This window comes from Hyaena hyaena, unplaced genomic scaffold, assembly GCF_003009895.1.
Source record: "Hyaena hyaena isolate Hyena2069 unplaced genomic scaffold, ASM300989v1 scaffold_1178, whole genome shotgun sequence".
Classification (NCBI taxonomy): Eukaryota; Metazoa; Chordata; class Mammalia; order Carnivora; family Hyaenidae; genus Hyaena; species Hyaena hyaena.
This window is the reverse complement of record NW_024081806.1, coordinates 408,647-436,463: the sequence shown is the minus strand read 5'-3', so window position 1 is coordinate 436,463 and position 27,817 is coordinate 408,647. Positions and strand designations below refer to the sequence as shown.

General features: G+C 53.5%; 1 protein-coding gene across 1 annotated transcript; it reads right to left on the bottom strand.

Annotated features, from left to right (window-relative positions):
• Window positions 1-753: 753 nt before the first annotated feature.
• Window positions 754-27,817, bottom strand: MPP1 (membrane palmitoylated protein 1). Its single transcript, XM_039222689.1, has 12 exons — window positions 27,605-27,817; window positions 16,421-16,564; window positions 16,099-16,177; window positions 15,172-15,257; window positions 10,404-10,472; window positions 8,959-9,155; window positions 7,019-7,125; window positions 5,824-5,904; window positions 5,139-5,219; window positions 3,021-3,223; window positions 2,810-2,884; window positions 754-1,397 (listed from the first exon to the last, which is right to left on the bottom strand). Exons 1-12 carry the CDS (start codon window positions 27,704-27,706, stop codon window positions 1,221-1,223), a joined length of 1,401 nt encoding a protein of 466 aa, XP_039078620.1. The 5' UTR covers window positions 27,707-27,817; the 3' UTR covers window positions 754-1,220.

Below are 27,817 nucleotides of genomic sequence, written 5' to 3'. Positions count from 1 at the left end.
ATCCCGCAAACGACTGAGAGGAGAAAGGCCCAAGGGTCTATGCAGCAGGCCTGGCGGGAGGGGCCGCTGTGCAGGGGGCTCATCACGGATGGGGATCCTGAGCAAGGCCCGGCGCTGGGTTTCCCTCCACAGAGCGAGGGCAGAATGCAAGGCCTCCGGCAGGTCGCAGCGGGGAGCCAGCCGTGTCCCCTTAGTGGCTTCTCGTCCACGATGGGGGCGCTTTGTGTGACTCTCTACGTGGACACAGCTGCTTGTGACCCCAGCAGCTACTGCGAGGACAGGGGAGTGGGGTTTCTCTTCCGGACACAGTTTAATTTGGGCAAGCAGTTGTGGGTGCCCCGACGTCAGGTCGGGTAGGAGGAAAACAGGCAGCGTGCCCTCGGCAATCTTCTGGTCCCTGAAATAGGCGTGAATGTGCGCACTCACCCCCCCCCCCATGGAATACAAGTGGGACGTTCACACCTTTGTTCCCCAGGTTTTTTTTTAGATGCGCACGTGTGTGCATGCGTGTGTGGGCATGTGTCTGGTACACGAGTAAGCACCGGGTCGTGCCCAGCCCAGTGCACGCACACCGCTCATGAGAGGTTGGGTTATTTTGACCCCTGGGCTCCAGATTGTGCCGTGCCCGAGGGGAGACTTAGGGACCCAGCAGAGGCAGCCGGGGTGAGGCTGCCCTTGGGAGCTCGGGGCCGGCGGTGCGGGTTCCCCCTCCGGGGACCTGTGCAGGCGGACATGCAAGGAGTTACCAGGTACTGGCATTTTAACACGACAACATTTTTATTGCTTTTGAGGGTTCCCTAGAGCAGACCTCCTATTGCACAGCTGGTTCATTTTGGCATTTTAGAAAGTCAAGGCCGAGGTTATGAATGCTTCCAAGACCAGTGAAATTGAGCCTGGGGTACTTAAAGGTGAGAAGGTGCACGGGCTTTTAAGAACCAGGTCTGTTGCTTTTCCTCTCTGTGTGCACCGTCTTTGATCGGCAGTCGTGTTTTGACAGTACTTGCGGCCTCAGGCTTCGAGAGCCTTCTGAGGCCCTGCTGGCGGGGGCTCCATCTAGCAGGAAGGTCAGAGCCCCGCCGGGGGCCTGTGCCAGCCCGACGCCCACTGGCAAAAGTAGGATAGGAGCGGAGTGCAGGAAGCTGACAAAGCTCGGGGAGCGTCCCCGTTTGTCTGAAAGCAAGGAGAACGGAGTTCACGGCGCTGGAGAAGGGCGTGTGGGCTCAGTACACCCAGGAGACGGGCACCCACTGTGCGGAACTGCACGCCTGCTCAAAGGCTTCTTGCAATCTCTTCAGGGTTTCATCGACGCCATTGTTGACCAGCGAGAGGTCAAAGTAGTGCGCGTACTGGCTGCGGATGGCCTCCGAGTCCTTCTGCAGCTGCTGCAGGGCCTCCGTCTGCAAAGGAGAGAGAGCCACGATGAAGCGGGCCACGGCACGGCCGTCCCCGAGGCCCATGAGGGCAGGTCGGCGTGCCCGGACTGTTGTGACCACGGCCGGGCTCAGAACCACGCGCTCAAACCCTGAAGCCCTTCCTTGGGAATGCGAACAGAGCAGGGCGCACAGAGGCGATGGGTTAGGAACGCCGCAAGGGTCGAGGATCTCGAAGCAACCCTGACTGAAGAATCCCAGCTCTGAAGGCCAATAGCTACGCTACACTGAGACGGTGTGGACGAGCCGTTCCCCCAGTTCGCGCCTTTGAACGCATCCCTTCCCACAGCCACCACAGCTGCGATCCTGGGCCTCTTTCTAGAATCCCAAACCTGTGTCCATGAAAAGACTGAGCATTCCATAAAAGTAAAAATGTTTGCACAGCAACAAACACCAAAAGACATCCCAAACCGGGACAAAATGTCTCCAGCTGCCATCACACAGGGCCAGTTCCTCTCACGCAGAGGTCCTAGGAATCACAGAGAAGGCCGCCAATAAGCCAGTGGAGAAATTAGCCCCAGAGCCGAGCAGGCAGTTTGCAGAGGACACAAATAACCCTTAACAGTCTGACAAGCTGCTCAACCACTCGCTGTAAAAGGCGTAACTACGAGACTGCATTTTTCCGTTAGGCCAGAAAAGAACTTTGGAGAACACGGTCCCGGCACATGGAAGCAAGCACCGTCGCAGGAAATGTGTCTCCAAATTCTCGATTCCCACCGCACGCATCCTTGGACTGGGCGGTCCTGCCTGGAACTTTTCCGCGTACACTGCACATGTGTCAAATGCCCTACGTACCGGCCGCTGGCCGCAGCGTGCTTTACAATGGTCGCTTTGAAAACAGCCCAAATGGCCTTTGAGAAGGAAACGGCGAGAATGAAGAGTTAACGTCACAGACGCAGCTACTACGAAAGGCGGGAGGAGCCGTCTACGCAGCGACACAGCGAGATCTCCGTCAGGCCCGGTGAATGGGCTGGGGGCAGCGAGGCGTAGGGAGGATGGCGCGGGGCAGGTAGGAGGAGCCCTTCCTCTGTCCCCACAGCCACGCTCACCCCAGGGTGGGTTGAGGGCCGCCTCTGCTAGCCCTCCTTCGCGCCACTTGAGCCCACGTCGCGCCGGCGTGGGGATCTGCCAAACTGCCCGTCTCTGCCACTGGGCCCTACGCACTTTGGGAACGACGACTGGGCCTGAGCCCTGGCCCGGGTGCCGGCCTAGCCTCTGGCTCGGCAGATCGAATGTGCCCACGCCCTTTGGGGAAGGACGGCCGCGGCCAGGCAGCTTGTGGGGGGTCCATCACCAGCCACGGTCCGGACTGATGTCCCGGTCTGGGCAGACCCGGACGGCGACCCTGCATCCACCCTGCACAACCCCGTCCTTCCCACCTGGGCACCCTGGTCAGTCGGCGCGATGAACACAATGAACGGGGACAGTTCTGCCGTGCGGACAATCTTCAGGGTCTGGAAAACGAGGAAGGAGAGAGAGGACCGGAGTTAGCCGCCACGACGAGCCCGGCGCTACGGCCATCCTTCCTGGCGCCGCCGTCCCGGCCCCGCCGCGCCGCCGTCCCGGCCCCGCCGCGCCGCGCCTACCCACCTGGGGCTCGATGTCCAGGATGGCAATCTTGTCCTGCTTATGAATCTGGTGCACGGTTTCAAATTTGGTGCCGAACATGTTGCCCTGGTAGCTGCCAAACTCTAGGAATTCGTTGGCAGAGATGTCCCGCGTCATCTCCTCGGCGGAGATGAAGTGGTACTCCTTCCCGTCCTCCTCATTCTTCCTGGGCGGCCGCGTGGTGTCTGCGCACAGAACGCGGTCCCTCACCCTCCCCTCAGGGCTGAGCGGAGGGGCGTGTCCCCCGGGGCGCGACCCCCGGGCAGGACACGCCCTGTCCATCCCGAGGGTGGTGCCTTTCAGAAGGCAGAGCCCAGCGTGGGCAATCCGCGTCCCTTTCCCCATATGAAGCGACATCTCTTACACCACCAACCCCAGGAGTAGTAGAGCTCACAACTGGAGACGACACAGCTGAAAATACTTTTTAAACAGATCTGTGAGCCACGGGCACAATCCCGTGGAAGGACATGTAAAGTTTCCTGCACGTGGCTTGGAAAGAGGGGTACTTTCATTTGGTCTAAACCGGTATCGTTATATGCTGAGCGAAATCAGTCAGGCAGAGAAGGACACATATCGTATGTTTGCACGTATAGGAGGATTAGGAGGAACTTGACGGAGGACCAAGGGGGAGAAGAAGGGGGGAAATGGTGGGGGAGAGGGAGGGAGGCAAACCATGAGAGACTCTTGAATGCTGAGAACAAACTGAGGGCTGATGGATGTGGGGGGGAGGGGGGAGGGGCATGGGGGAGGGCACTTGTGGGGGTGAGCACTGGGTGTTATGTGGAAACTCATCTGACAATAAACTATTTGTAAAAAAAAAAAAATTAAAAAAAAAACCAGTATCGTTAAATGTTGGAATATTCTTTTTAAAACTGTTTTTTAATGTTTTTTATTTATTTCTGAAAGAGACACAGTGTGAGCAGGGGAGGGTCAAAAAGAGAGGGAGACACAGAATCTGAAGCAGGCTCCAGGCTCTGAGCTGTCTGTCAGCACAGGGCCCGACGTGGGGCTCGAACCCATGAATTGTGAGGTCATGACCTGAGCTGAGGTCGGACGCTTAACCGACTGAGCCACCCAGGCGCCCCTATTGTTGGAATATTCTTAAGGCACGACATTTACTATTACTCATATCAACCATCCTCTAAGTAAGATGTGCTCCAGACGCACAGCTTGAAACCCCCCCCCCCCCCCCCCCCCCCCCCGCACACCTGGCCTGCAGCCCCTCTGCAGCGGGCCCCTCCCCCTCCATCTTGCACATTGATCCCGACCTGCACACGTGGCTCTTGCTTCCCCTCTCGTAAAATGGCAAGTCTTCTTCACCCGTTATTTCTCCTTTTAGACGTCCCCACTCACTTCCCAACCCGGGGCCATCTGCTGTCTGCCCCTCGTGTGTCCCTCATCCCTAAGGGCACAGTGTCCACGCACGGAGTACAAAACTACTAATACCGGATTCCGAATAGAGTTTTCTACCCTGGCGAGCAGTGTCTCCTGGGAAAACACATGATCACACTACGCAGCTTTGCTTCCGGGAACGGAAGGGACCTGACTCCCGACCCGGCCGCTGGCCGGAGCCCCCTAAGGAGGACGGTGCCGAGACCGGCAGGAGGAGATGGCGCCCAGACGCGAGGCGACAGCGGGCCAGCTACGGAAGTTACGGTGCAGTCGCTCAACAGACTGGGATTTAAGCGCATGAGAAAATGTTTATAATATAAAGTAAAATGAAAAAAGTAACATATGGTTTTTAAAGACTTTAAGTAAACTCTACACCTGACACGGGGCTCAAGCCCACAACCCCAAGGAATGTAGGTTTTCCGTAATATTATCTGCTTGATAATTTAACTATTCGGTACTTAATATTCACTGTTTTAAATATTCAATATTTAATATTCAACGTTTTAAGTATTTAAAATTTTTTTTTACTGCTTCCGTTATGCAGGCAAACAGCACAGAAAAGAACAGGGACGTAGTTACCCAGAGCGATTATGTGTTTCTGTTTGTCACCTTTCCTAATCAGGTTTTGGTTTTCCAACCCAGTGGTTGACGTGGGACGTGACACAGCGCGGTGCCCCCGCCCGCCCCGCGAGGGCCCCGGGCACTCACACGGGGCCGGGTACGCGAACTTGTCCGGGTTCTGGCTGAGCAGGGCGCTCTTGATGTGGCTGCGGCCCACCCCGCTGGCCCCTGCGGACAGAGGACAGAGGCTTGGAGAAGGCAGAACGCGGAGCCTTCCGCTTCGCGCCCCAGAAACCAACGTGGGGCTCGGCCTAGGGACGCGGCGTGGGCGGAGCGGGCTGCTGTGGCTTCCGGCTCAGGAGGACTCGGCGCTCCAGGCTCTCGCTAAGGGCTTGGGGTCAGGACGCAGAACGGGACGGGTTTCCACAGAGAAGCTGGCTAATACACGGGCTTTTCTGTCCCTTTCGCAAAGATGTCACTTTACTGAGCTCTGCGAAATTACTGGAACTGAATTAAAGGCGCCGTTTTCCCTGGCAGTTTCCAGAACCCTAATACAGATCGCGAAAGCAACTAACACGTTCACTCTAAAGACAGTGGGTGAGCCGCCCACCTGAAGCTGCCGAGAAACTGGGAAGGTCCAGTTTCATCTGTAAAGCGAATCCACACGGGGAAACTGTAGGGCTTCGGGGAGCGTGGGGACCATGCTTTCTTTTTTCCCTTTTCCGCCTCACTGCCTTTTTAGCTCCTGGAGTGGGGCTGCAGTATGCAGCGCGGGGGGGACACGCGGTGTCGCCTGCAGAGCATCGTGGGCGGGAGGACAGCGAGACAATACCTATGAGCACCAGGGTCTTCCTCTTGAACGCGGGGAGCCGAACAACTTCCTCGTAGGAAACGACATCCAACTGGTCAAAAACTAGAGACAGAGAAGAGCAACGTTCATTTCCACGGCTGGGGCTAGTGACACAGGACGCTGGCCTGGCTTCGCCGATGTCGCACGGCTGCACTTAGGTTCTAGAAGACACGCTGGGGTAGTTACTGGACGGCAGGGGCTGCGACGGAAGCAGTGGGACCCTGGGCTGCCCCACGGCTGCGCTTTGGGGGAGAGCAAACTTAGTGGCCCTGCAAAGGATGGTGGGGGTGGTGAGCAACTGTCAGGTCAGGACACCATGAGGAACAAGGGCAGTGGCTGCTGGCAGAGAATGACGGCCAGGGTCACGGACACCGTGCCTCTGGGTCTGTTTCTTGGGTTTTCCCAACCCCCTCCACCTGAACTCGACACGACCCTGTCACTGAGTTCTTTGAACTTTGATATTCTAATGTTCTGGACCCCGTTATTCTCCCTTTTCCTCTCTCTCCCTAGTCTGCTACCTCACGGCCCTGGGACACGCCGCCTGGCTGCTCAAGGTGGAAATCTGAGTCTCTGTCCCTCCCGGTTCCCACATCCGCCGTTCTTTCTTCCCTGCTGCCAGAGAGATGGCTAACACTGTCCTTCTGTCCCCGCCTTCCGGCGCCGCCCCCCCCCCCCCCACTCCCGCCACACCTCCTACTCCTCCGCATAGGCTCCTGACACAGGAAGCGATCTCAGGCTGTGATTTGCTGGCGCTCCTGCTTTGTTTTGAACACTCCCAGTGTTCCGACTGGTAGAACGCTATTCACTTGTTATCTACAATCTGCTTGAACCCATCGGTAATTCTGGTCTATTACCTGCCACGGTAGGTAAAAAGCAAAGGCAACGTGAGTTCTCAGCAAAACGTGCTATTTTTTGGGGTTGCGCAGACCATGAGCGGGTCAGGCTGATGGCGCTGACACAGTGGAAAGGTCTGGACGGCCGGTTGGCTGGTTATGTGAGGATGATGAGCAGGTGTGAGGAGACCTCTGGCCTTCCCGCACGGGTATGGGGAAGACGAGTGTGGTAATAGAGAAAGCCAGGAGACCCGCCCACTTTCTGTATAACAAACGGCCCGCTGTGCACAACGCCACGCCCCTGCGCTGCCAGCAGCCCGTGGAGAGGATGCCGGGAAGCTTACTCGAGCTGTGCTTGGCCAGGTACTTGTCTTTGTACTTCTTCTTCTTCCCGAAGGGGCTGCAGCTCGGGGCCTCGCTCGGCGCAGACTGTGCCACGCTTGCCACTCGCCTGCCAGGACAAGATGACCAAGAAAGTCAATGGAACCTCAACGTACAAGGCCCAGGGCCATTCCCATGTGACGGGGCTTTGGGACCCCCTTTCTTCTACATTAGACCTCCAGACCGAGGGCGCCTGGCTGGCTCAGTTGGGAGAGCACGTGACCCTTGATCTCGGGGTTGTGAGTTCAAGCCCCTCGTCGGGTGTAGAGATTGCTTAATGATGAAATCTTGAAACAAAACAAACCTCCAGACCAATCTGCCACAAACTGTGTGCCGCCCTTGACCGTCTCCTCTCACACCCGCTCTGTGTGTCCCTCATCCACTCCCGCTCTCTCAGCCCTCATTTGTCTCTTCCTCCCCAATTCCCCATCTCTGTCTGTGTGTCTGTCTCTGTCTCCACCTCTGTATGGATCTCTCATCCCCTCGTCTCCAATCTGTGTCTCTCTCACATCCACCCGCCACCTCTTGTTCTCTGTCTCTGCCGGTTACCCCCTTGGCTGCCTCTCTCCTCCCCGCTCTCCCACCCCCACCCCCGTGTCCGTGAGTCGAAGGCTCTGGGTGTGTGCTGAGCAGGGTGTAGACTAGTAGGCAGGTGCGGAGGGAAAACATGCATTCTCGGTCCTGCACCTGGACCTGAGGGCCCCGCAGGAAACAGGCGGAAGGCGCCCAGCTGGCCCAGCCAGGCTGCGCTGAGGGGTGACGCGGCGGCTGGGGTGGGGGACACTCCTTCCTGCATGAATTTCAAATGCCGGGTATTTGGATGCCCACAAAGAACTCTCCAGAGAGGCATGGGAGGCAACTGAGCCCTGTGAAGTCGTCCCGTGTGAGTCTGGACGGCACCCACCTCTCTGAGCCTCTGTTCCCTGCGAACAGGACCACGGTGTGAGCGGGACAGAGCGTGTGCAAAGTGCCTAGCGCGCCGCCTTCAGACAGGTGACCCGGAGCCTGGGTCCCACGCTCTCAGCAGAGGGCGGCGCGCACAGCCCTGGATGCGCTTGCTTTGCCTGCTACACTGCTTTCCGAGCGCCCCCGTGTCCGCGACATACTTCCTATCAAATATGTGCAATGTACTCCAATACCCCCGTCTGATGTCATTTTTCAAAAGTAACACTTGTCGCACACAACCCACTAACTTGCGTGAGTACCACTGTGCCACCGGCTCCTCCCAAGGCCCCCATCCTGCGTGGTCCCCATGCTGTGCTACCTGGAAGAATGGCTTAGAAGCCGTGGCCAACGCATTTGGGCCTTTCGCCAATGTCGCGCAGGGTTGGCGCTGTATTTTACTTGCTGCTCTAATTGTAAAACGTCATTTCTAGACGGCACCTCGCGCTATTTGTTGCCATGTCCACAACTCCCTCTGTGCCCTCCCTGGAGAGGAGGCCACCACAGTTCTGGCTCGAGGTGGCGCTGTTTGCTGGGTTCAGTTTGCAGCACGAATGTGTGCGATCACCCGGCAGTGCTGTGAGTCCCAGGGCCATGGAGCCGGCACAGGACTAAGGGAGCAGGCTAAGAATTTGGGGACACGATTATTTTTGTGACGCACTGCCAATTTGCACCATGGATGCACATTTGACATCGGACTGCGTCCGCAGGACTCAGGAGCGTCCTGGCCTGGGAGGTGGTTCCACCCTAGGGCCCTTTGGCACCTGACCCTCCGTGAGCCGAGCCGCTCACCTTACCGTTGCCCCCCCCCCCCCCCCACCGCGCCAGGTGAGGCTGGGGGCTGGCGGCGCTGAGAAGCAGACACCACACACGACAGGACACAGGACACAACAGACTTCTGAAGCTGAGCGAGCGGGGGCCCCTCCCACCGGCCAACTCCAGCCCTAGGGCCGTGGCTCACCACTCCTGCAGCTCAGGGGAAGGGATCAATCCTGCCGACTCCTTGGAGGAACCTTCCACCCGCCCTTGCCACCAGTTACTGTCGTCTTTGTTGATGATCTTGATGATGTCCCCGGTAACAAACTTCAGTCCCGCCTCCTTGCAAGGGATCAGGTGGTCCTTTTTGGGATCATAGTCAAACTGCGCTCTCATGAACATCTACAAAATGAGAGAAAGGGAGCGGCGGCAGTGGCTTTAGAGAAACCCAGCACCTGTGTGTTTAGGTAGCCGAGCTCCGGTCCAAGTAGACAGGGCTGGGATTGCGTGAACAACACAACGGTGAGCAGCTGGAACACTGTGGTTATTGGGTCTGAGTTGTCTGTCCATCTGTCCTGGAGTACAGAGAGGCTACTATCTGAAATGCATGTTTCTTCGGGAAATCTTTTCACGGTACGTCACTTAACACTAGGATTACGTCACCCCACAGTTCACTGCTATGCAGGAGTTGCCAGTTATATCGTATGGAAAAGTCGCCACATCATTATTTACAAAAGTGAAATACTGGAAACAAGCCAATTTTCCGAGAATGGGGACTTAGCTAACTATGGTCAGCTACTGAATATAATTACCATGGGACTATAAAAATCAATTTGTAGGGGCGCCTGGGTGGCTCATTCGGTTGAGCATCCGACTTCGGCTCAGGTCATGATCTCACAGTTCATGAGTTCGAGCCCCGCGTCGGGCTCTGTGCTGGCAGCTCAGGGCCTGGAGCCTGTTTCAGATTCCGTGTCTCCCTCTCTCTCTGACCCTCCCCTGCCCATGGGTCTCTCTCTCTCTCTCAAAAAGAAAGTAAACATTGAAAAAAAAAAAAGAAAATCACGCCACAATAACATAAATGGCCGGCAGCAGAAACTTGACAAGCATCGTCCACCAGGGTCCCATCCAAACACTCTCTCGTCTACCGACACTGCGCTGTGCGTGCACTGGGGCGGACGCCTCCATTATCTAAAGCATTAGAGTCACAATCAACTCTGAGTAAGTGCGCCAAAGACGCGTTCCTTCGGTGCCGTTAACCACTGTGGTTATTTATTACTGGTTTTAAAAATATTTGCCAATTTGCCTGGCGAAAAGTGATGTTGTACCCATTTTATTTTGTGTGTGTGTGGTGTTTTCTTGACTGGTGAGACTGGGTATTTTCTCATGTGTTCAATGGCCATCTGTGTTTCTCCTCCTGTGAATGACCTCTTCATGTGCTTTGCCCATTCTCCCCTCTGAATAGGGAGATTACCCTTCCTTTTCACATCGGTTCCAACAAGCAACTCAGAAAGAAGGTCTGCCTGTTCGTAACGGATGTGACGTGAGCCCAGAGAGCGCCAGGCAGCTATGCTCGTGCAATACTGAGAACTGAGAATCATGTCACTTCAATCAAACCTCAAAGAACGCAACAGAGGGAATGGTGTCGCCTACCTGTAGTGCGGGAAGACGATTCTGCTGGTTGGGAATTACTTTTAATGAGATCATTCCTTTGGTTTCTTTCTATTAAAAAAGAACAGGGAAATAAAATTGTAAGGAAACTAACTTGAATGATCTGGGGTTTCAAAACCTCTCATTTCCTCTCTCAAAGCCCCAAAAAGTGTTTTTTATCTAACCCACATCTTGACTGCACACTTTGAACGTTTGTAGGACAATTCCTCCTCCAGCACAGAAGTGCTGTGTGGCTCACAAACCACTGTAACTCGGACACGGACAGAGAGCAATGAAGAAAGAGCTAATGATTTCCCCCTCCCCACACTCAACCCCAAAAGGTCCCCAGATGAACCTAAAAGGAGCCCTGGCACACACACACCCATGCTTTTCTCCACACCAGAGAAAACATTTCCAAATATTTCCACACACACACGTCCACATTCACATGTATGTACTTTGTTTTTTTTTTTTTATTTCTTTTCAATGTTTTTATTTATTTCTTAGAGGGGGAGAGAGAGAGAGAGAGAGTGAGTGAGCAGGGGAGGGTCAGAGAGAGAGGGAGACACAGAATCCGAAGCAGCTCCAGGCTCTGAGCTGTCAGCACACAGCCCGACGCGGGCCTCGAACCCACAAACCGTGAGATCATGACCTAAGCCGAAGTTGGATGTTTAACCGAGCCTCCCAGGAGCCCCCACACGTATGTACTCTTAACAACAACGGGACCACACTGTGTACCGGACTCTATGACCCGCTCTTCATTCAGCTACTCTCCCGAGTACTCGGCATGTCGTTTGTCCCCAGTCTTTTTTTCACTATAATCTGCTGCAATAGACGTCCTTAAAAATATATCCTTCCAGATTTGCCTTTTGATTTAAAAATGTTAATGTTTATTTTTGAAAGAGAGTGGGGGAGGGACAGAGAGAGAGGAGGATACAGAATCCGAAGCAGCTCCAGGCTCTGAGCTGTCAGCACAGAGCCCCATGCGGGGCTCGGACCCATGGACCATGAGATCATGACCTGAGCCCAAGTCGACACTCAACCGACTGAGCCCCCCAAACACCCCATGCATTTTGATTTTTATACGACAGAATACCATGGCAGAAATGCAGAAGCACAGGGGAAGAGCACTTAAAGGCTGTCCTCATATTACTCTCCCAAAAGACTATGGCCACTCCACTGTCAGCAGGAATATAGCAGAGAAACTTTCCCCCGATTCCCGCCGGATTACATGTAACCTTCTGCCAGTGTGACTGGTGTAAAGTATTTCCTGGTCCTTCATCCTGCAATTGTATTCCCATAACTGAAGTCAAACCTCTTTTCACAGCTTTCTTTCTCATATCCTATGTCTAGCTGTCTGGTGGTCACACGGGACTCAGGGTCAGAGCCACAGCACAGGCTCAGAAAGCCACCCCGGGCCTTGCCGATCCGCCTGCTTCGGGGACGACGCCCCGTGGGGAACACATCAACCTGCTCGTGGGCCACTTGCTGCTGCTGCCTCTGGGTAGGAGGGCGCCCCGGGCAACACCTTATGTGAGAGACAAGCTGGTGAACGGACCCCGTGGGGCCACTTACAAAGGCGAAAGCCCGGGGACGGCACTGGCCTTCCTGCGCGCCCGCCGGTCTCACGGCGTGTGCTGTTACCCTGTGTGTCTGCTGCTGGACCCAAATGAGGCCCAGGCTCTGCGAGCGGCTGATCCATCGCTTTGGACTCTCTTCGCCTACCTGTCCCTCCTTCCATGAGAGCAGCGGGCTACTGCCGCTCCGTGCTCAGGCCGCTCCCTTCTGAGCGGCTGCAGAACGGCGCCCTCCTACCTGTCACTTCGTTCGTGAGCGGGATGCTGTCCCCTTACTATGAGGTTACGCGGTGGTAGAGTTCATATAGGAGAGGACGGCACGGCGGCACAAAGGCATCATTCCCTCTCTGGTTCCCTCACACCCTCCAGTTAGCTCGTCGTGTGTACACACGCACACACACGTGCACATACACCCTCCAGTTAGCTCGTAATGTATGTACACACCCCCCCCAGTTAGCTTATCATGTGTACACGCACGCACACACATGCACATACACCCTCCAGATAGCTGGTAATATGTGTGTACACACACACACCCTCCAGTTAGCTCATCATGTGTACACACACAACACACACACACATGCACACATACACACACCCTCCAGTTAGCTCATGTGTACACACACATACACACACAATCCTCCAGTTAGCTCATCATGTGTACACATACAACACACACACACATGCACGCGCACACACACCCCCTCCAGTTAGCTCATCATATGTACACACACACACATGCACGCACGTGCACACACCCTCCAGGTAGCTCGTAATGTATACACGTCCACACACACACACACACGCTCCAGTTATCTCATCATGTGTACATGCACAAACACACACACATGCACATACACCCTCCAGTTAGCTTGTAATGCGTGCGCACACACACACACACATCCTCAGCTCATCACGTGTACACACACATGCGCGTGCACACACCCTCCAGTTAGCTTGTAATGTATACACGTGCACACACACACGCATCCTGCAGTTAGCTCATCATGTGTACACACACACACACCCTCCAGTTAGCTCGTACTGTATGTACACACACACACACACCCTCCAGTTAGCTTATCATGTGTACACGCACACACACGCGCACATACACCCTCCAGTTAGCTCATGTGTATGTACACACACACACACCTCTCCAGTTAGCTCATGTGTACACACACATACACACACAATCCTCCAGTTAGCTCATCGTCTGTACACATACAACACACACATACACACATGCACGTGCACACCCCCCCCTCCAGTTAGCTCATCATATGTACACACACACACACACACGCACGCACGTGCACACACCCTCCAGGTAGCTCGTAATGTATACACGTCCATACACACACACACCCTCCAGTTAGCTCATCATGTGTACATGCACAAACACACACACATGCACATACACCCTCCAGTTAGCTTGTAATGTGTGCGCACACACACACATCCTCAGCTCATCATGTGTATATACATATGTGCGTGCACACACCCTCCAGTTAGCTTGTAATGTATACGCGTGCACACACACACACATCCTGCAGTTAGCTCATCATGTGTACACGCGCGCACACACACACACATACATGCACGCGCACAGACACACACAAGTCATCTAGTTCAGAGTTATCAAAAGACAACCCCGTTCACCTTCCACATCCTTTCGCTGAGGTCCTGTCCAATCCACTTCTGATTGTTTAATAATTTCTTTCCTTTTCCTAGCTTTGGGTTTGTTTTCATTTTTCCAGTTTCTTAAGGTGGAATCTGAGGCTGCTGACTACGACCTTTCTTGTTTTCTAAGAGAAGCATTTTGTGATCTAGACTTCTTGGGGCGCCTGGGGGACTCAGTCGGTTAAGTGACTGACTTGAGCTCAGGTCATGATCTCACAGTTCGTGAGTTCGAGCCCCGCGTCGGGCTCTGTGCTGACAGCTGAGAGCCTGGAACTGCTTCGGATTCTGGGTCTCTCTCTCTCTCTTCTTTTCCTCCATTCATGCTCTGTCTCTTTCTGTCTCTCAAAAAAAATGTTAAAAAAGTTTAAACTTCTACCTCAGCACGGCTCAATTGGCTTTCTACAGAATCGGATGCGCTGTATTTTTTTTTTTTAATATTTTATTTATTTTTGAGAGAGAGAGAGAGACAGCATGAGCAGGGGAGGATCAGAGAGAGAGGGAGGCACAGAATCTGAAACAGGCTCCAGGCTCTGAGCTAGCTGTTAGCACAGAGCCCGATGCGGAGCTCGAACCCATGAACCGCGAGTTCATGACCTGAGCCGAAGTCGGACGCTCAACCGACTGAGCCACCCAGGCGCCCCGGATGCGCTGTATTTTCATTTTTATTTGCTTTAAGGTATTTTCTAAGTTCCCTTGTGATTTCTTCTGTGGCCTATGGGTTGTTTAGAAGGGTCTTATTTAATTTCTAAGTAGGGATTTCCAGATACCTGTTTTTGATTTCTAATTTAAATTCATTGTGGGCAGACAACACATCCTCTGTGTTTTATGGGTTGAGAGATCTGTATGTGTCTGGTAGATCAAGCTGGTTTCTAGTGTTGTTTGCATCTTCTGTGTCCTCACTGATTTTCTGGCTACTTGTTCTGTTGATTATAAGAGAGAGATATGGCGGGTGCCTGGGTGGCTCAGGCTGTGGAGCATCCAACTTCAGCTCAGGTCATAATCTCGTGGTTCGTGGGTTTGAGCCTCGTGTCGGGCTCTTTACTGACAGCCTGCCGTGGATTCTATGTTTCCCTCTCTCTCTGCCCCTCCCCTGCTCGCGCTCTCACTCTCTCTCAAAAATAAATAAAAACATATTAAAAAATTAAAACAAAAAGAAACAAATCCATGAATAGGGATTCCTATCTTCGTTTTACAGATGACTTAGAGAGGTTAAGTCACCTGCTCAAAGTCATGGCTAGAATAAAGTAGAGCAGGATTTCAGAGCTGGCATCACAGACCAAAGTTCTCTGGCACCCACTCCAGTGTTCTTTCTAGATAGACACTGGGGGTTATTTGCCTTGGTTTAGAAATTTACTAAATGAAGGCAGAGAACTGTCATTTCTTGCACAGAATAGGGACTAGCAGTGGTAAGAGTCCCCTCGAGCAGTACAAAGACTTGATAGAAAACTCATGTGCACAGACATCAGTGTGGATCCACACTTCACACAGACAATGGCAGAGACAATACCCACCATGGCCTTCTGCAGCTGGTCTACGGAGTGATTAGTCACGTTTGTGCCATTGATTTCTAGGATCTCGTCCCCGACGTGAAGGGAGCCTACCACGAAACGAAAAGTCAGTCCGCAAAGAACAAACATTAAAACAAGGGCCGTCAGTGTAACTCAAGGTACCACAGAAAGAAACCACCACCTACGGCATGTTCTACAGTAGACTGTGGGAAACTGTCAGGGGTGAAAATACTCAAGCATGCGTGAAAAGAATGGTTCTTTCGACTCCCATGAGGGTCGTATCCAGGCAAGCACTCGACAGTTTAGTGTGACCTCACGCTCCTTCACATTAGGGAGACACAATAGGTACTTGTAATTATTTGTTTAATGTCTATTTTCTCAGTCTAACTGTCAGCCCCCAGGGGCCAATGTTGTTTTCCTCACTGTCAGGCACACCAAGTGCAATGCAATGGGCTGCATGTAGTTAACTGCTCAAATATTGGGTGGAAAAGTACTGGTGTAAACAGGCGTGCAAGAATGCTCAGAGGGAGAGAGAGTGGCGCTGGGCAATCCACACAGAGGTCTTGTAACACAGTTAAAGTGCCAGTCATGAAGCCACAAGAGATCTCTGGTCACACGCACACAGATGCTCCCCATTTTAAAGGCTCTCCTGGGGCGCCTGGGTGGCTTAGTCGGTTAAGCGTCCGACTTTCGCTTAGGTCATGATCTCGCGGTTCGTGGGTTCGAGCCCCGCGTCGGGCTCTGTGCTGACTGCCAGCTCGGAGCCTGGAGCCTGTTTCAGTCTGTGACTCCCTCTCTCTCTGACCCTCCCCTGCTCACGCTGTCTCTCTCTCTCTCCCCTAGAAATAAAAAAAAAAAAAAAAAAAAAAAAGGCTCTCCTGCCTGTCAGTGCCGACCAAGTGAAATGCGGCCCAGGGCCCCCATGCTCACCTTGTCTGTGAATCATGCCACCGTGAAGAATTCTGGCCACCGTACAGGACTGCTTGTCATTCAGCTTCAGGGTGATTCCCTGCAAGGAGGACACAGGACAGCAAGCGTTATCTGCAGCTCTGAGCAAACCTGCAGGACGACTGGGGGGCGGGGGGGCCTCTGCAGAGGAAGGCCGTCGTGGACGCTCACGGAGGTCCTCCTCCGGACGGCTCCGGACATGCTGTATGAGGTCCAGGGCTGGGGACCAAGAGCATGTCCTCTCATGGCCCGGGGGCTCAGGGGGTCAGAGAGAGCAGTGGGCTAGAACAGGACAAGGGATTACCATGGGCTCTTCCGTGACCTTCTCGAACTGTATGAGTCGCACCTTCCGTACGTCCTGGCCCTTGGCCTGGGCGGGGCTGCCCGGGGCAGCACAGCCGTTGGTGTACATGTCCTCGGTCATGGCGTTCGCCTGATGTGACGCAGCCTATTGGGTCAAGACAACAACGTATAAAGTCAGCGAAGGCGCGGCGTCACTCTGGAGCTGCAACTCTAAAATCTAAAGGGCTCTGAAAACCAATGGTTATTTCATAAGCGTGGTGTCCCTCATCTGAAGTGATGTGAGGCTCTTTGTAAATGCCATCATCCGACTTACCAGACGCGCTGCCCAGGACCCCGCTGGGGCTTTTACACGAGGTGTAGTGTAATTTGCAAAGTTCGGATTTCTAAGGCACACCGCCACCAAGGATGCGGGGCGGGCGGCGCACCTGTGTCGTCTATAGGGAAAAGCCAGGTTGGGATTCGTTTAAGCAGCCTGCTGCTTTGCATCACGCAGCCGTAAGGATGATTCGGGTTAGCATTTGCCTCTCACAAATCCTCTCTTTGGCTACAAACAGGAAGTTCTATCGGGACTGGAGAATTAGGATTAGCCTCTGGCCCACGACCATAACGACAGTACCGCTGAACCTGAGGGGCTCCCTCTACGTGAGGTGGCTGCCACCCCTCCTACCATCCCACGATGACATCTCCACTGTGACCCCTTTCCCCCAATCTTCACAGCAGCAAAGCCTGACGACTGGTGCCACCAGACAGCAAGGCATTCAGTGTGGCACTGCCAGGACAGACGACAGATGGATGGACCGGAATAAAAGTACAGACACGCAGTCCGCATCCAAGCCTTTCAACATACATGCGTAGCCACCTGCCATGTGCACCGAAAGATGTGGACAGTGATGTTATCGTAGCATTATTTTGGAAAAAAAAAAAAAAGCTAATAAATGTTTCGCATCATCTGACCATAATCTGGAGATATGATGCTCCTTAACCCATAAATGTTGGTGTGTTTCCTAAGAACAAAAACTTCCTGAGAAACGAAAATTTAGCATTCGTATACTACACCTGGTCCTCAGTTTATATCCACATTTTATCAGCGGTGCCAATAATGCCCTTTACGGTATCTATGTTCTTCCCCAGACCAGGGGGCAGGACCATGCACTGCATTCAGTGTGCACAACATGTGCCCCCCCCTTCGCTTAGAAAAGCTCCTCGGTCTTCCTCGGTCTTTCGTGACCTTAACAGTTTTAAGAGGACAGGCCTATTGTTTTGTAGACTCAATTTTGGTTTTGTCCTGTGTTTTCTCATAATTAGGATGAGGTCGTACATTTTCGGCAGGAATCCCAGGAAGTGGTGGTGTTCCCTTCTCAGAGCGGCACTATTCTTAAAGAGCCCAGATCTGGAGGGCCCTCCCAAGCCCATCGACGGTAGGCTGAACGAACGTGTGTAGCCATCTGCTGACGCCACACAGCACTGAGTGGGATACACGGACGAGTCTCTCAGCCTCCTCTGCTGCTGCTTCCTCCTGTTTCTACTCTGCTAATGTTGAAGTGGCCCAGAGCCTGCGGTAAGAGAGGTCACGGTGGGGAAGGTCAAGTGGAAATTTCTGACAGTGCCCACCCCAGGTAGAGGAGGAGGGCCAGGCCTGAACTTGGTCTCTGGAAGGGCCAATTCACCATTAGAGTCCAAGCTCAAAATAGAGAGCAGCTGCACTGCAGCCACATGCAGGGAGGCCCCTCGGAGATAATGAGGGAGAGTTTCCCAACACGGGGTGCCATGAGGGGCGTACGTCACCATCCACTTTGCAGGGTAGGAGAGGTGGCAGTATCCCCAGGTGGGAATGTGTCTATCTAGACCTAGACTCATTCACTCATTCATTCACTTCCTCCTGGGCCCAGGCCCCAGAGGGAAAAGGACTGGGAAGTCAGAGGGGACAGGCTTGCGGATGGACATGCATCCCTTAAGAGGGGGTGCTCCTTGCAAAATACAAAGTGGTATTTTAATCTTTTTATCATTTAATTTGTTAACTTTATTTATTTATTTTGAGAGAGACAGAGAGCACAAGCAGGGCTGTGGCAGAGAAAGAGGGAGAGAGAGAACATCCCAAGCAGGCTCTGCGCTGTCAGCATAGAGCCCGAAGTGGAGTTCGACCTCATGAACAGTGAGATCATGACCTGAGCCAAAGTCAAGAGTCAGATGCTCAGCTCACTAAGCCACCCAGGCGCCCTGCTATCTTAATTTACTTCATCCTCAGAGGTCATTAGAAACCCTGATAAGATGGTGAGGCTTGAACGAGTGTTATTTACTGGGTGGCCTCAAAAGAGGGAAGTGCTGAGAAAGAGAAACTGCCTTGCGTAGAACTAAAACTTAAAACAGCTCACGTGGCCTCCATGTCATGTGAGCCCTTCGGCACCGCTGCTGGGACGGGGTCGGGCGTGGTGCGACCTAGGGCACCTGGGAGCGCAGAACTCCACTGGAAATGGCGTGACGATGGCTAGCAGTGCACACAGCGTGTAGCAATGAAAAGGAAGTCCCAAGGTTGATCTTGAAGACCTATCGTTCACGAAGACAGCCAGAGTGATGAAAGGGATGCTGTCACCAGCCCAGTGAGAACGGTGAGGATCTTCACATGTGCTTGTAAACGCACAGGCTCTCCGGGAGAGACGTGAGCAACAGCGAGTGCGACACATCTGAGGCACACCTTTACCAGGACTACACCCAAACCAGAGTGGAGTCCCGAGTCTTTGAACAAACGGCTGGGTAACTTTGGGCCAGCTTCTTGACCCCTCTGAGCTTTAGTTTCATCATGTGCAAAATGAGGATTGTAAGAGACCTGACATGCTGCTAAAGGAAATGGGTCAGCATCCTTCATTTCTTACTCTATTTTTTTTTTTTTTTTGAGAGACAGAACCCACATGCAGGCAGGGGAGGGGCAGAGAGAGGGGGAGAAATAATCCTGAGCAGACTTTGCCTTGTCATCGCATAGCGCGACACAGGGCTTGATCCCACAACCTGTGAGATCATGACCCAAGCCAAGATCCAGAGTCAGGTGCCATGCAGGCGCCCCGGTGCATCCGGTCATTTGTAATTAATTTCTACACAGGCAAATGAACAGCTGCTGTTCCCAAACGCTCTACAAGGCACAGTGCTTTCTATTCCGGCAAGATCAAGTTTTCCTAAGTGACTGTGATTCAGGTTCAAGTCGGCAGCCTAAGTATCCAGGACCCCATGTAAAGGAAAGCAAAGGGGGCAGGGGGGGAGGGAAATAGAGGCTCACATCCGAAAAAGAAGATAAAATGAGCAAGTCATCGGAGATGGGAGATTTTGGTTCCTTTCCACAAGACAGGAAGCAGGCGGGGAGGTGGCTGCAGAGCAAGCAGAGTTCGGACAGCAGAGCCCAGAGCACTCGCGTTGGCAGCTCAGGGGTCCCCATACAAAGGATGACAGCCAGGGCTGCGCAGCACGGCTACCCCAGGGAGCTATAACGTCAACACCATTTACGGACTTTTCCCTCCTTAGAACCTGTAGAAAGGGAAGGCACGAGGCAGTCGTGGTGAAGGAACACATGGCGGGTGTGGAGACGGTAACAGAAGGAGAGGGGACGGAAATGAAGGGAAGGGGCCACTGACCTCATCGCCTCATGAAGCGAGGAGTCAAGAATGGTCTCCACTGTGAGCGCAACAATAAATGAAGAAATGATAGTATAATTTAAAGCAGAAATCACACTTATGTTTAGTGAGATGGATTACAAAGGCATTCTGATGAGTGAAAAAAAAGCCACTCTCAAAAGGTTGTATACTCTGTGAGTCCATTTATATAACATTTTTTGAGCAGGGGGTGAAGGGAGCAAGGAAGAGAGAGAGAGAGAGAGAAGTGAGGCTCACCAGGAGCAAGGCTCAAACTCACGAACCATGAGATCACGACCTGAGCTGAAGTCAGATGCTTCACGACTGAGCCACCCAGGAGCCCTAAATAGCATTTTTGAGATGACAAAATTACAGAGATGGAGAACAGATTCGTGGCTGCCAAGGTCAGGGCGAGAGTAAGAATGAGGAGCGATGTGGCGGCGGAACAGTTCTGCACCTTGACAGCGGGGGCGGCGGTCATACACACGCACACATGACAGAATGGGAGAGAACTACACGCACACACTGTGCTGCTGTCAACTGCATTGTTTTGATACTGTCCTATGACTAAAGTCCCAGGAGATAGAACTGAACTTGATTGGATAAAATAAGCAGCAAAGTGGCGGGCAAGTAGCACCCAATGTACAGGTGACAGGTCCTTGACAGGTCTGCAGTGTACACGATCGGGATTCAGATCCCCATTTGTGTTCTGGGACAGGAAAGCAAGAGGCCGTGATACACAGTGATGAAACAGGTCCCCGAAGTGCAGCCCACGGTGACCTGGGATCGTGTGGTTAAGACTCTTCAGAGCTGAACAGCTGCTGCCGCACAACAGGGTGAGACATTAAACAGTTCAAGGAGGTGGCACGTTAAATATTCAGTATTCCTACTTAAGTGGACTCAAGAAACCCAGAGGAAAAGCACTGTCAGGTTGGACGGAGGAATCCCTCTCTCAAATTATCCACCCGCGCCGTGGGCAGGTGCTCACCCCGAGCGTGTCCCGGCATTGATGCGGGGCGGGGGAGGGGGCGCGCAACGAGCCGAGGGCCCTCTGACTGTGTGGCCGCGGTGCCAACACGACGAGCTGCAATCTCACACTTCTGGCCTGACTCCAAAACGGAACTCAGGACTTTCCTTGACCCTCATCTATCAGTTTCTCACCACTATTACCCGTGGGGCTGAGAAAGCTGAAAACTAAACTCAGGAAATCATTCTACGGGTTTATCAGTGGCCACCGTTTACGTGCGAAGCTAAGCACACTGGTTTACAGGTGGCCATAAGGTCAGGAAACGGATCGTATTCTTTTATTGCACGCGGTACCATAGCATCCATAAACCGCTTACGATGATCCGCCTAGGTTTCCAGACTCCGGGGCCCCTGCGTAAGGCTCTGAACAACGACAGATTAGAAAGTCTTAGTCCACAGAATACAAACTGACCTTTGAAAGGGGAGGAAGCCTACATGGCCGTGTACCTAGAACAGGCAGATAAACTGGCACTTAGCTCACATTGTTCTTATTCAGCTGTATTACGCACATCGTTTTTAACGTGTCAGCCTTTAAATTAAGGACTCAGCAAAGCTCACCAGATGCAGAACACACTCCAGTCAGAAAAGTTCAAGAGCTGCTATCCCAAAGGTTGGTCTTTCAAATGTGCTTATCCATCAAGACGCTCTTCGTGATGACTAAGAGTCACTGTCTCACTCACCCAGAAGTCGCAAACGATGACTAAGATAAACGGAAATCTCGAATGCGCTAACTAAAGAACCAATCTGCAACAGTAAGGTTTGCGGAAGCAAAGCACGATGTTCTCTACCACAACGCTGTCCCTGAGCAGCCCTGTCCCCCTGTGGCCTTCCTGAGAGCTGCTCCACGCTCCCCGGAGCCCGTCGGTCTTCAGTGGGACTTCCCTAGGCTACTCCTCAATCTCACCTCACAGCAAGTTCCTCCGACCGGCCTTCACAGCTGCCTCCTCACGACAACTGTAGGAGTAACAATATACAGACATACATTTACCCTTGATGTCTGTACATACACACACACACACGCACGCATGCACGCACACACACACAGAGTGAAGGTGATTCCTTAATTCAAGCCGTGGGGCTGAGACCCCATGAAGTGCAGGAAATCTCCACATGGTTAAGTCATGGCCTCTGCCCTTTGGCAGTTCATGACTATAAGGACAAGTCATTCATTCATCCACCGTAAGTGATAAATGGAAAAGATATCCTCCATCAAGTTTAAGACTCAGACTGTATGCACTCAAAGGACTCAAAGCAAGGCTTCCGCTTTCTTCAAAACCATCGAATGGAGCTTCAGCAAGGCTTGCTGAGCGGTGGGGAGGATGGCGCCTGCCGGGGGATGAAGGGGCAGAGCAGGGAGCCGTCTGCTCTTCGGTGGGACACGAAGACAGAGGACCCAGGATGCGGACACAAGGTCCGCCCGACGGAGCCGCACCACAGTCCTCCTGCTACACAACCGGCCCAGGCCGAACTCGGGACAGAGGGGAGGCACCTGCCTTCACCTCCGAGTAATGAACGCGCCCGAGGCTGGGCGCTGAGATCGCAGTCCTGCCGGGCCCGGGCGTGCATTCGTCTGCCTCGGAGCAGGCGTGTGTCCCGGCCCCTGATCTGCCCCAACGTTTCTTGTCTGTCTCCACAGCTGGTAATACACTCCACTCGGAAATAGAGCTTTGTCTGTCCCTTCGGTTTCTTTTGTCTCCTCAAGCTGAAGACAAGTACCACGCAGGCGGGGGTCTTTGTTTTAGTCACTCATGGGTCCCGGGCACCTACGATGGTGGCCTGGCTCTAGTTTAGGGAGCATGCTCGCCATTCACTGATGATGGCAATGCCTCCCAAGGCGTGTGCTGCTGTTCTTTGGGTCACTACTACCACCGTCACCACCACTGCCACGCGATTGCTAAGTGACACGAGTAATGTTGAATGGATACTAAAGTCAAAGGTACTAGAGTCCATTTCGCAGGGTTCAGTTCAGACTTAAAAATCACCACCCTCCTCTGCAGGGCACACCGGAGGCCCCGGGGCAGGGTGGGCAGGGCGGGAGCGGCTCCGGCTAAAGACACTGCTCAGATCCTGGACAAACTGGGGCACAAACATCCACCCACAACTCTGCGTCTGGCCTTTGCTCTGCAGCCTTTTGGCCTTTTGTTAATCAAACTGCTGGAGGGCTAATGCCCCGCTGCTCTGGAAGCCCCTTCGGAGGAAACATCTGCAGCGGGGTTCAAAGGGCACAGGCAGCTGGTCAAAGGAAGCTGGGATTTAAACAGAGATGAAAAACAAACTTGGCACTTGGCGGGAGTGGAGGTTGGGGGGGTGGGCGGTGGGGGGGTGGTGAATAAAGCCAGGACAACGAAAGCTGGTGTTTTCATCCAAACAATCGGATTAAGAGCGGCAGTGAACGTAGGAAAGAACAAACTGTGAGGCTCTGTGCCAACTGCTTTCACGTGGAGACTTAGGAGAAGGCCAGGCCGAGAAGGCAGGGCATCACCAGAGGGCAGACGGTGGGGGGGCTGCCAGTCTCCTGCGGCCCCAGGCCCAGGGATGTGCAAACGCCCACTCCTGCCGGTACACGATCTGCTTCACACGGGGCAAGGGGTGGGGGAGACAAACAAGAGGGACGCCTGGGGGGACTCAGTTGGTTAAACATCTGACTTCAGCTCAGGTCATGGTTTCGCGGTTCGTGGGTTCGAACCCTGCGCCGGGCTCTGTGCTGACGGCTAGCTCAGAGCCTGGAGCCTGCTTCAGATTCTGTGTCTCCCTCTCTCTCTGCCCCTCCCCTGCTCAGGCTGTCTCTCTCTCTCTCATAAAAATAAACATTTTTCAAAAATTAAAAAAAAACAAACAAGAGAAACTGAGAAACTCAAGAGTGTTGTCAAGTATTATACAGAGATCAGCAGTTTTACCACAAATGACAAGAGATGCAGAAGAGGTGGGCAAAGGCCTAGAGCCAGGAGTTTCTGGCCAAGTCCTATCTTCAAATCATGCATGAACTAGGCACACTGTTTCTCGGGCACTAACTCATCTGAGAAGACATACATCAATCAATCCAAAGACCACGTGTCTGAAGATCTGTTTCCGATGCGCCTTATCCACCCAGTGTACCATGGACAGACACAATGCTCCTTCCCTTGCAGGGATGGTGACTTCTGAGCAGAGACCTACACACGTTTTTGGCTCATGTATATTTCTTTATATAAAGGAAAAGGAGATGGTGAACAATCAGAAGTGAAAATTCCATATTATGAAAGTTGTGCGCTGGTTCCCTAATTCAGAGTTTTTCTTCCTGTTCCCCACCCTGGGGTGACTTCCCGTCCCCAGGGGCCACCGCTGGAGATGTGCTTAGTCCTGCCTCCTGACGCGCCACACCCAGGGTCCTCATTTTTTAGAAGGTATGAGCAATTCACTGCTTAGGGGTAAAATCTATGCAACCCTGAAATGTCAACCGATTTTGTCTTCCTTTACCCAGGGGACATGTGACAGTGTATCAAGACATTTTTTGATTGTCACAACTAGGAGGGGTGTGTATTACTTTTTATCACAGAGAATGATCAGACTCAAAGTATCAATCAACAGGAACCTCACTGGCTTCACACAAGCAGCCCCCCCCGCCCCCGCCCCGGAGCGCTGCTCACCAATTACATCCTAGATGCCCCAAGACTCAAGGCCTCGCAGCTTCACGGCGCCCTGCACCTGCCTGCCTCTGTCCTGGACTCCTGAGCCCCAGAACCACTCCCGCACACAGTAATCGATCAATCAACAAGACCGCATCGCAGCCAAGGACTACCGGTGTGGAGTGGTGCACCTGCTGCCTAGGAGTCAACAGACTGATCTTAGGGGCACCTGGGGGGCTCAGTCGGTTGGGCGTCTGGCTTCAGCTCAGGTTATGATGTCACAGCTCATGAGTTCAAGCCCTGTGTGGGCCTCTCTGCTGTCAGCACAGAGCCCACTTCGCATCCTTTGTTCCCTTCTGTCTCTGCTCCCCCTCTGCTTGCTCTCTCTCAAAAATAATAAACATTAAATAAAAACCAGACAGTGAGTGTTGGGGGATTCTCGATGTACTACTTCATGGGCAAAGTGCTGTTTTGAGTAGGACGGAAGAGGAATTCTGTGAGCCAACTGACGTGCACTTAGGAGCCTTGCTATAAAGAATAAGGCCAGAGGTAGCTTATGAGTTTCTCCAAGGAAAGAAATGTTCTTAAATATGGGAGCATGGGCGGCAGGCCATCGTTCAAACTTATTGCAAACTTATCTTTTGACAATACTTTTTCAATATTAAATGTGGCCTATAGTCAGAAGCGCAAGTTCAGGTATTGAGTCTTGGGAACGTTTACAGAAAGCATGCTCTGTAAATAAGGCCTTTGGCGACATCACTTTAGGAATTCCATTACGGCCCACAAGTCCCTGCCAGGCTCTCGTACTTCTTGCCAGTACGGGGCCGCGCTGACTGCTGCCGGACAGGCGGCTCTTAGGGACACGTCGGATGCCCCTGTGCGGTTCCAAGCGTTGGACACGCACTACGTCAGGTCACCACCCCCACAACCTTGCACATGGGTGTGTTTGACAGAGGAGAAACCCAAGGCCCAGAGGCCTTCAGCAGCTTGCCTGGGGAAACACAGCAAGCAAGAGGCAGAGCCCACCCAGTGCCGGCAGCACCGAGCACCACGGGTCCCGGGGGAAAGGTGAACCTGAAGCAACCGCTGGGGGCTCTCACTCTGACGCCCACATCCCGCCGGGTCCGGACGCTACTCCTGCATCCGGCGTGGTAGCAACTTTCTCCGTTTATCTGCTTTAAATCCTCTCATTACAGCGAAACAAAGTGGCTCCAGCAGAGTCGTACGCAGGTTAGGCCAAACTCCCAGCTCCACAAAAAGTGTTCTCTCAGACGGCGTCGCACAACGTAACGCTCGTAGTGATAGGGCCTCCTCTCAAAGAGCCACACGATCTCTCAAGCCCACTCATTAGGAGCAGGCAGTAGTTTACACGAGGTCAGGTCTCGTCATTATACATGGGGCTGATTTCCGGGTTTACAGAAGTAGGGGGAATGACTGTAAAGGATCGCCAGGGAAGTTTCTGGAGAAATGAAGGGGTTCTATACCACCATTTTGGTGATGGTTACATGGTTGTAGGCGTTTATGGAATCTTCCTGGGCAGACCAAATACGTTTATGAATTAAACGTATGCTAATTATACCTCAATACGGCTGCCAAGAGTAAATTTAATAAGGAGATTTTTATTAAAAAGTCAAGGCTCAGCCAAGTGAACGAGTATGGGGAAGGAGCAAAATCACGCATCCCAGTCTTCGGGGAGCCAGGCGCTTTTAGATTCGGATTCCCTCTTAGAGCACATTCCCCAAGCAAACCTCCAATTTTGTCTCGTCATCTGAATAACAACAGTGTCTCCCGGTCGTTCTAGCCCTTACTGAAGCCTGCAATATAGCGATCCGGACTGGAAATGGACAGGTGTGAACATGGCACTGATGCTTATCAACTGTGTCCTGGAGCTTCCAGCCCAGGGTCACAGCTCTCCTGTTTGCTGTGCCTTGTGAGCCTTCAGGATCGTCATCTGTGGAAGTGGAAGGTTATGCTACATCTCCAATGTCCACGTCTTTACTCGTTTATTAATTCAGCAAACATTGCTGAGGACCGACTCATCAGGCATTTAAAATGAAAACAGTGAACATGAAATAGCCCTGACCTGAAAGCCCCTGCGGTGGAGGACGGAGGCGCACTGACTTCGGCCGGCTGCACAGGCACTAGCGGACCCGACCGACCCCCCACCCCTCCCCCGGCTGCGAAGCAGGCCAGGCTGGGTGCGGGTCGCCCGGGCCTAACTGCTGGGTGATGGCTTCAACTGCGAGCACTCTGCTGGCCGCACCTCTGCCAAGAGACAACCTCGTTTTGGTGGGTGAGACCCACACTCCTAACTATGATAACACACACGGAAACCATCAACCCCTTCTCTGGGCATCTTCGACGATAGAGGTTACCAGCTTTTTACCACCCATCCCGGGAATCCGGAGGGCACGATGACGGCTGTCACCCGTGGATCCCTCGTCCACCCGAGCGAGCACGCACACGGGCCACCCTCCCCCCCTCTGTCCCCACCGCAGCCCCAGGGACCGTGCGCGAATGCGGAGGGACGGTGAGTGAGCGCTTTTAGAGGCAGAGCTGGATTTCACAACCTTCTCTGCGGACCCAGACATGAGCATTTCAACAAGCAGGCAGACCCACTCTTCTTGGATCTGTTCCTCAAAGTGTTTCTGTCACCCTGACTTCCGTCCACGGGGAAGTTTGCCTTGACCTTAACCATCGCTGTGTCTAGGCCGCGGCCTCTCCGAGTTTCCAGTCAGAAGGGCTGCGGGGGTGGGGGATGACCCACCGCACCTGAAGCCCCCGGAACGAACCCTGGTAGCCGCCGCGGCCTCGGCTCTGAGGCCGGGCCCCCCGGGGCCGGGGCCACGGACCGAGCAGGACCCGTGGGGGCGGCGCGGCCCGGAGCCGAGTCCTGGCCCCGCACCCCGCGCCCAGGACGCCGCGGGGCCCTCTCACCTCCGGCCGGCTGCGCTTCTGCAGCAAGTGCTCCAGGTAGAGGTCGGAGAGCGCAGTGCGCATGCCGCCCCCGCCCTCGCCCTCGCTCGCCTTGAGCGTCATCTCGCCGGAGCCTGGACGCGGGGCCGCGAGCCGCGATGCGGGCAGAGCAGAGAGTGCGAGAGCCGAGGCCTGCGGGGCGGCGGAGGCGGCGCGGCCCCGTCACCTCCCCGC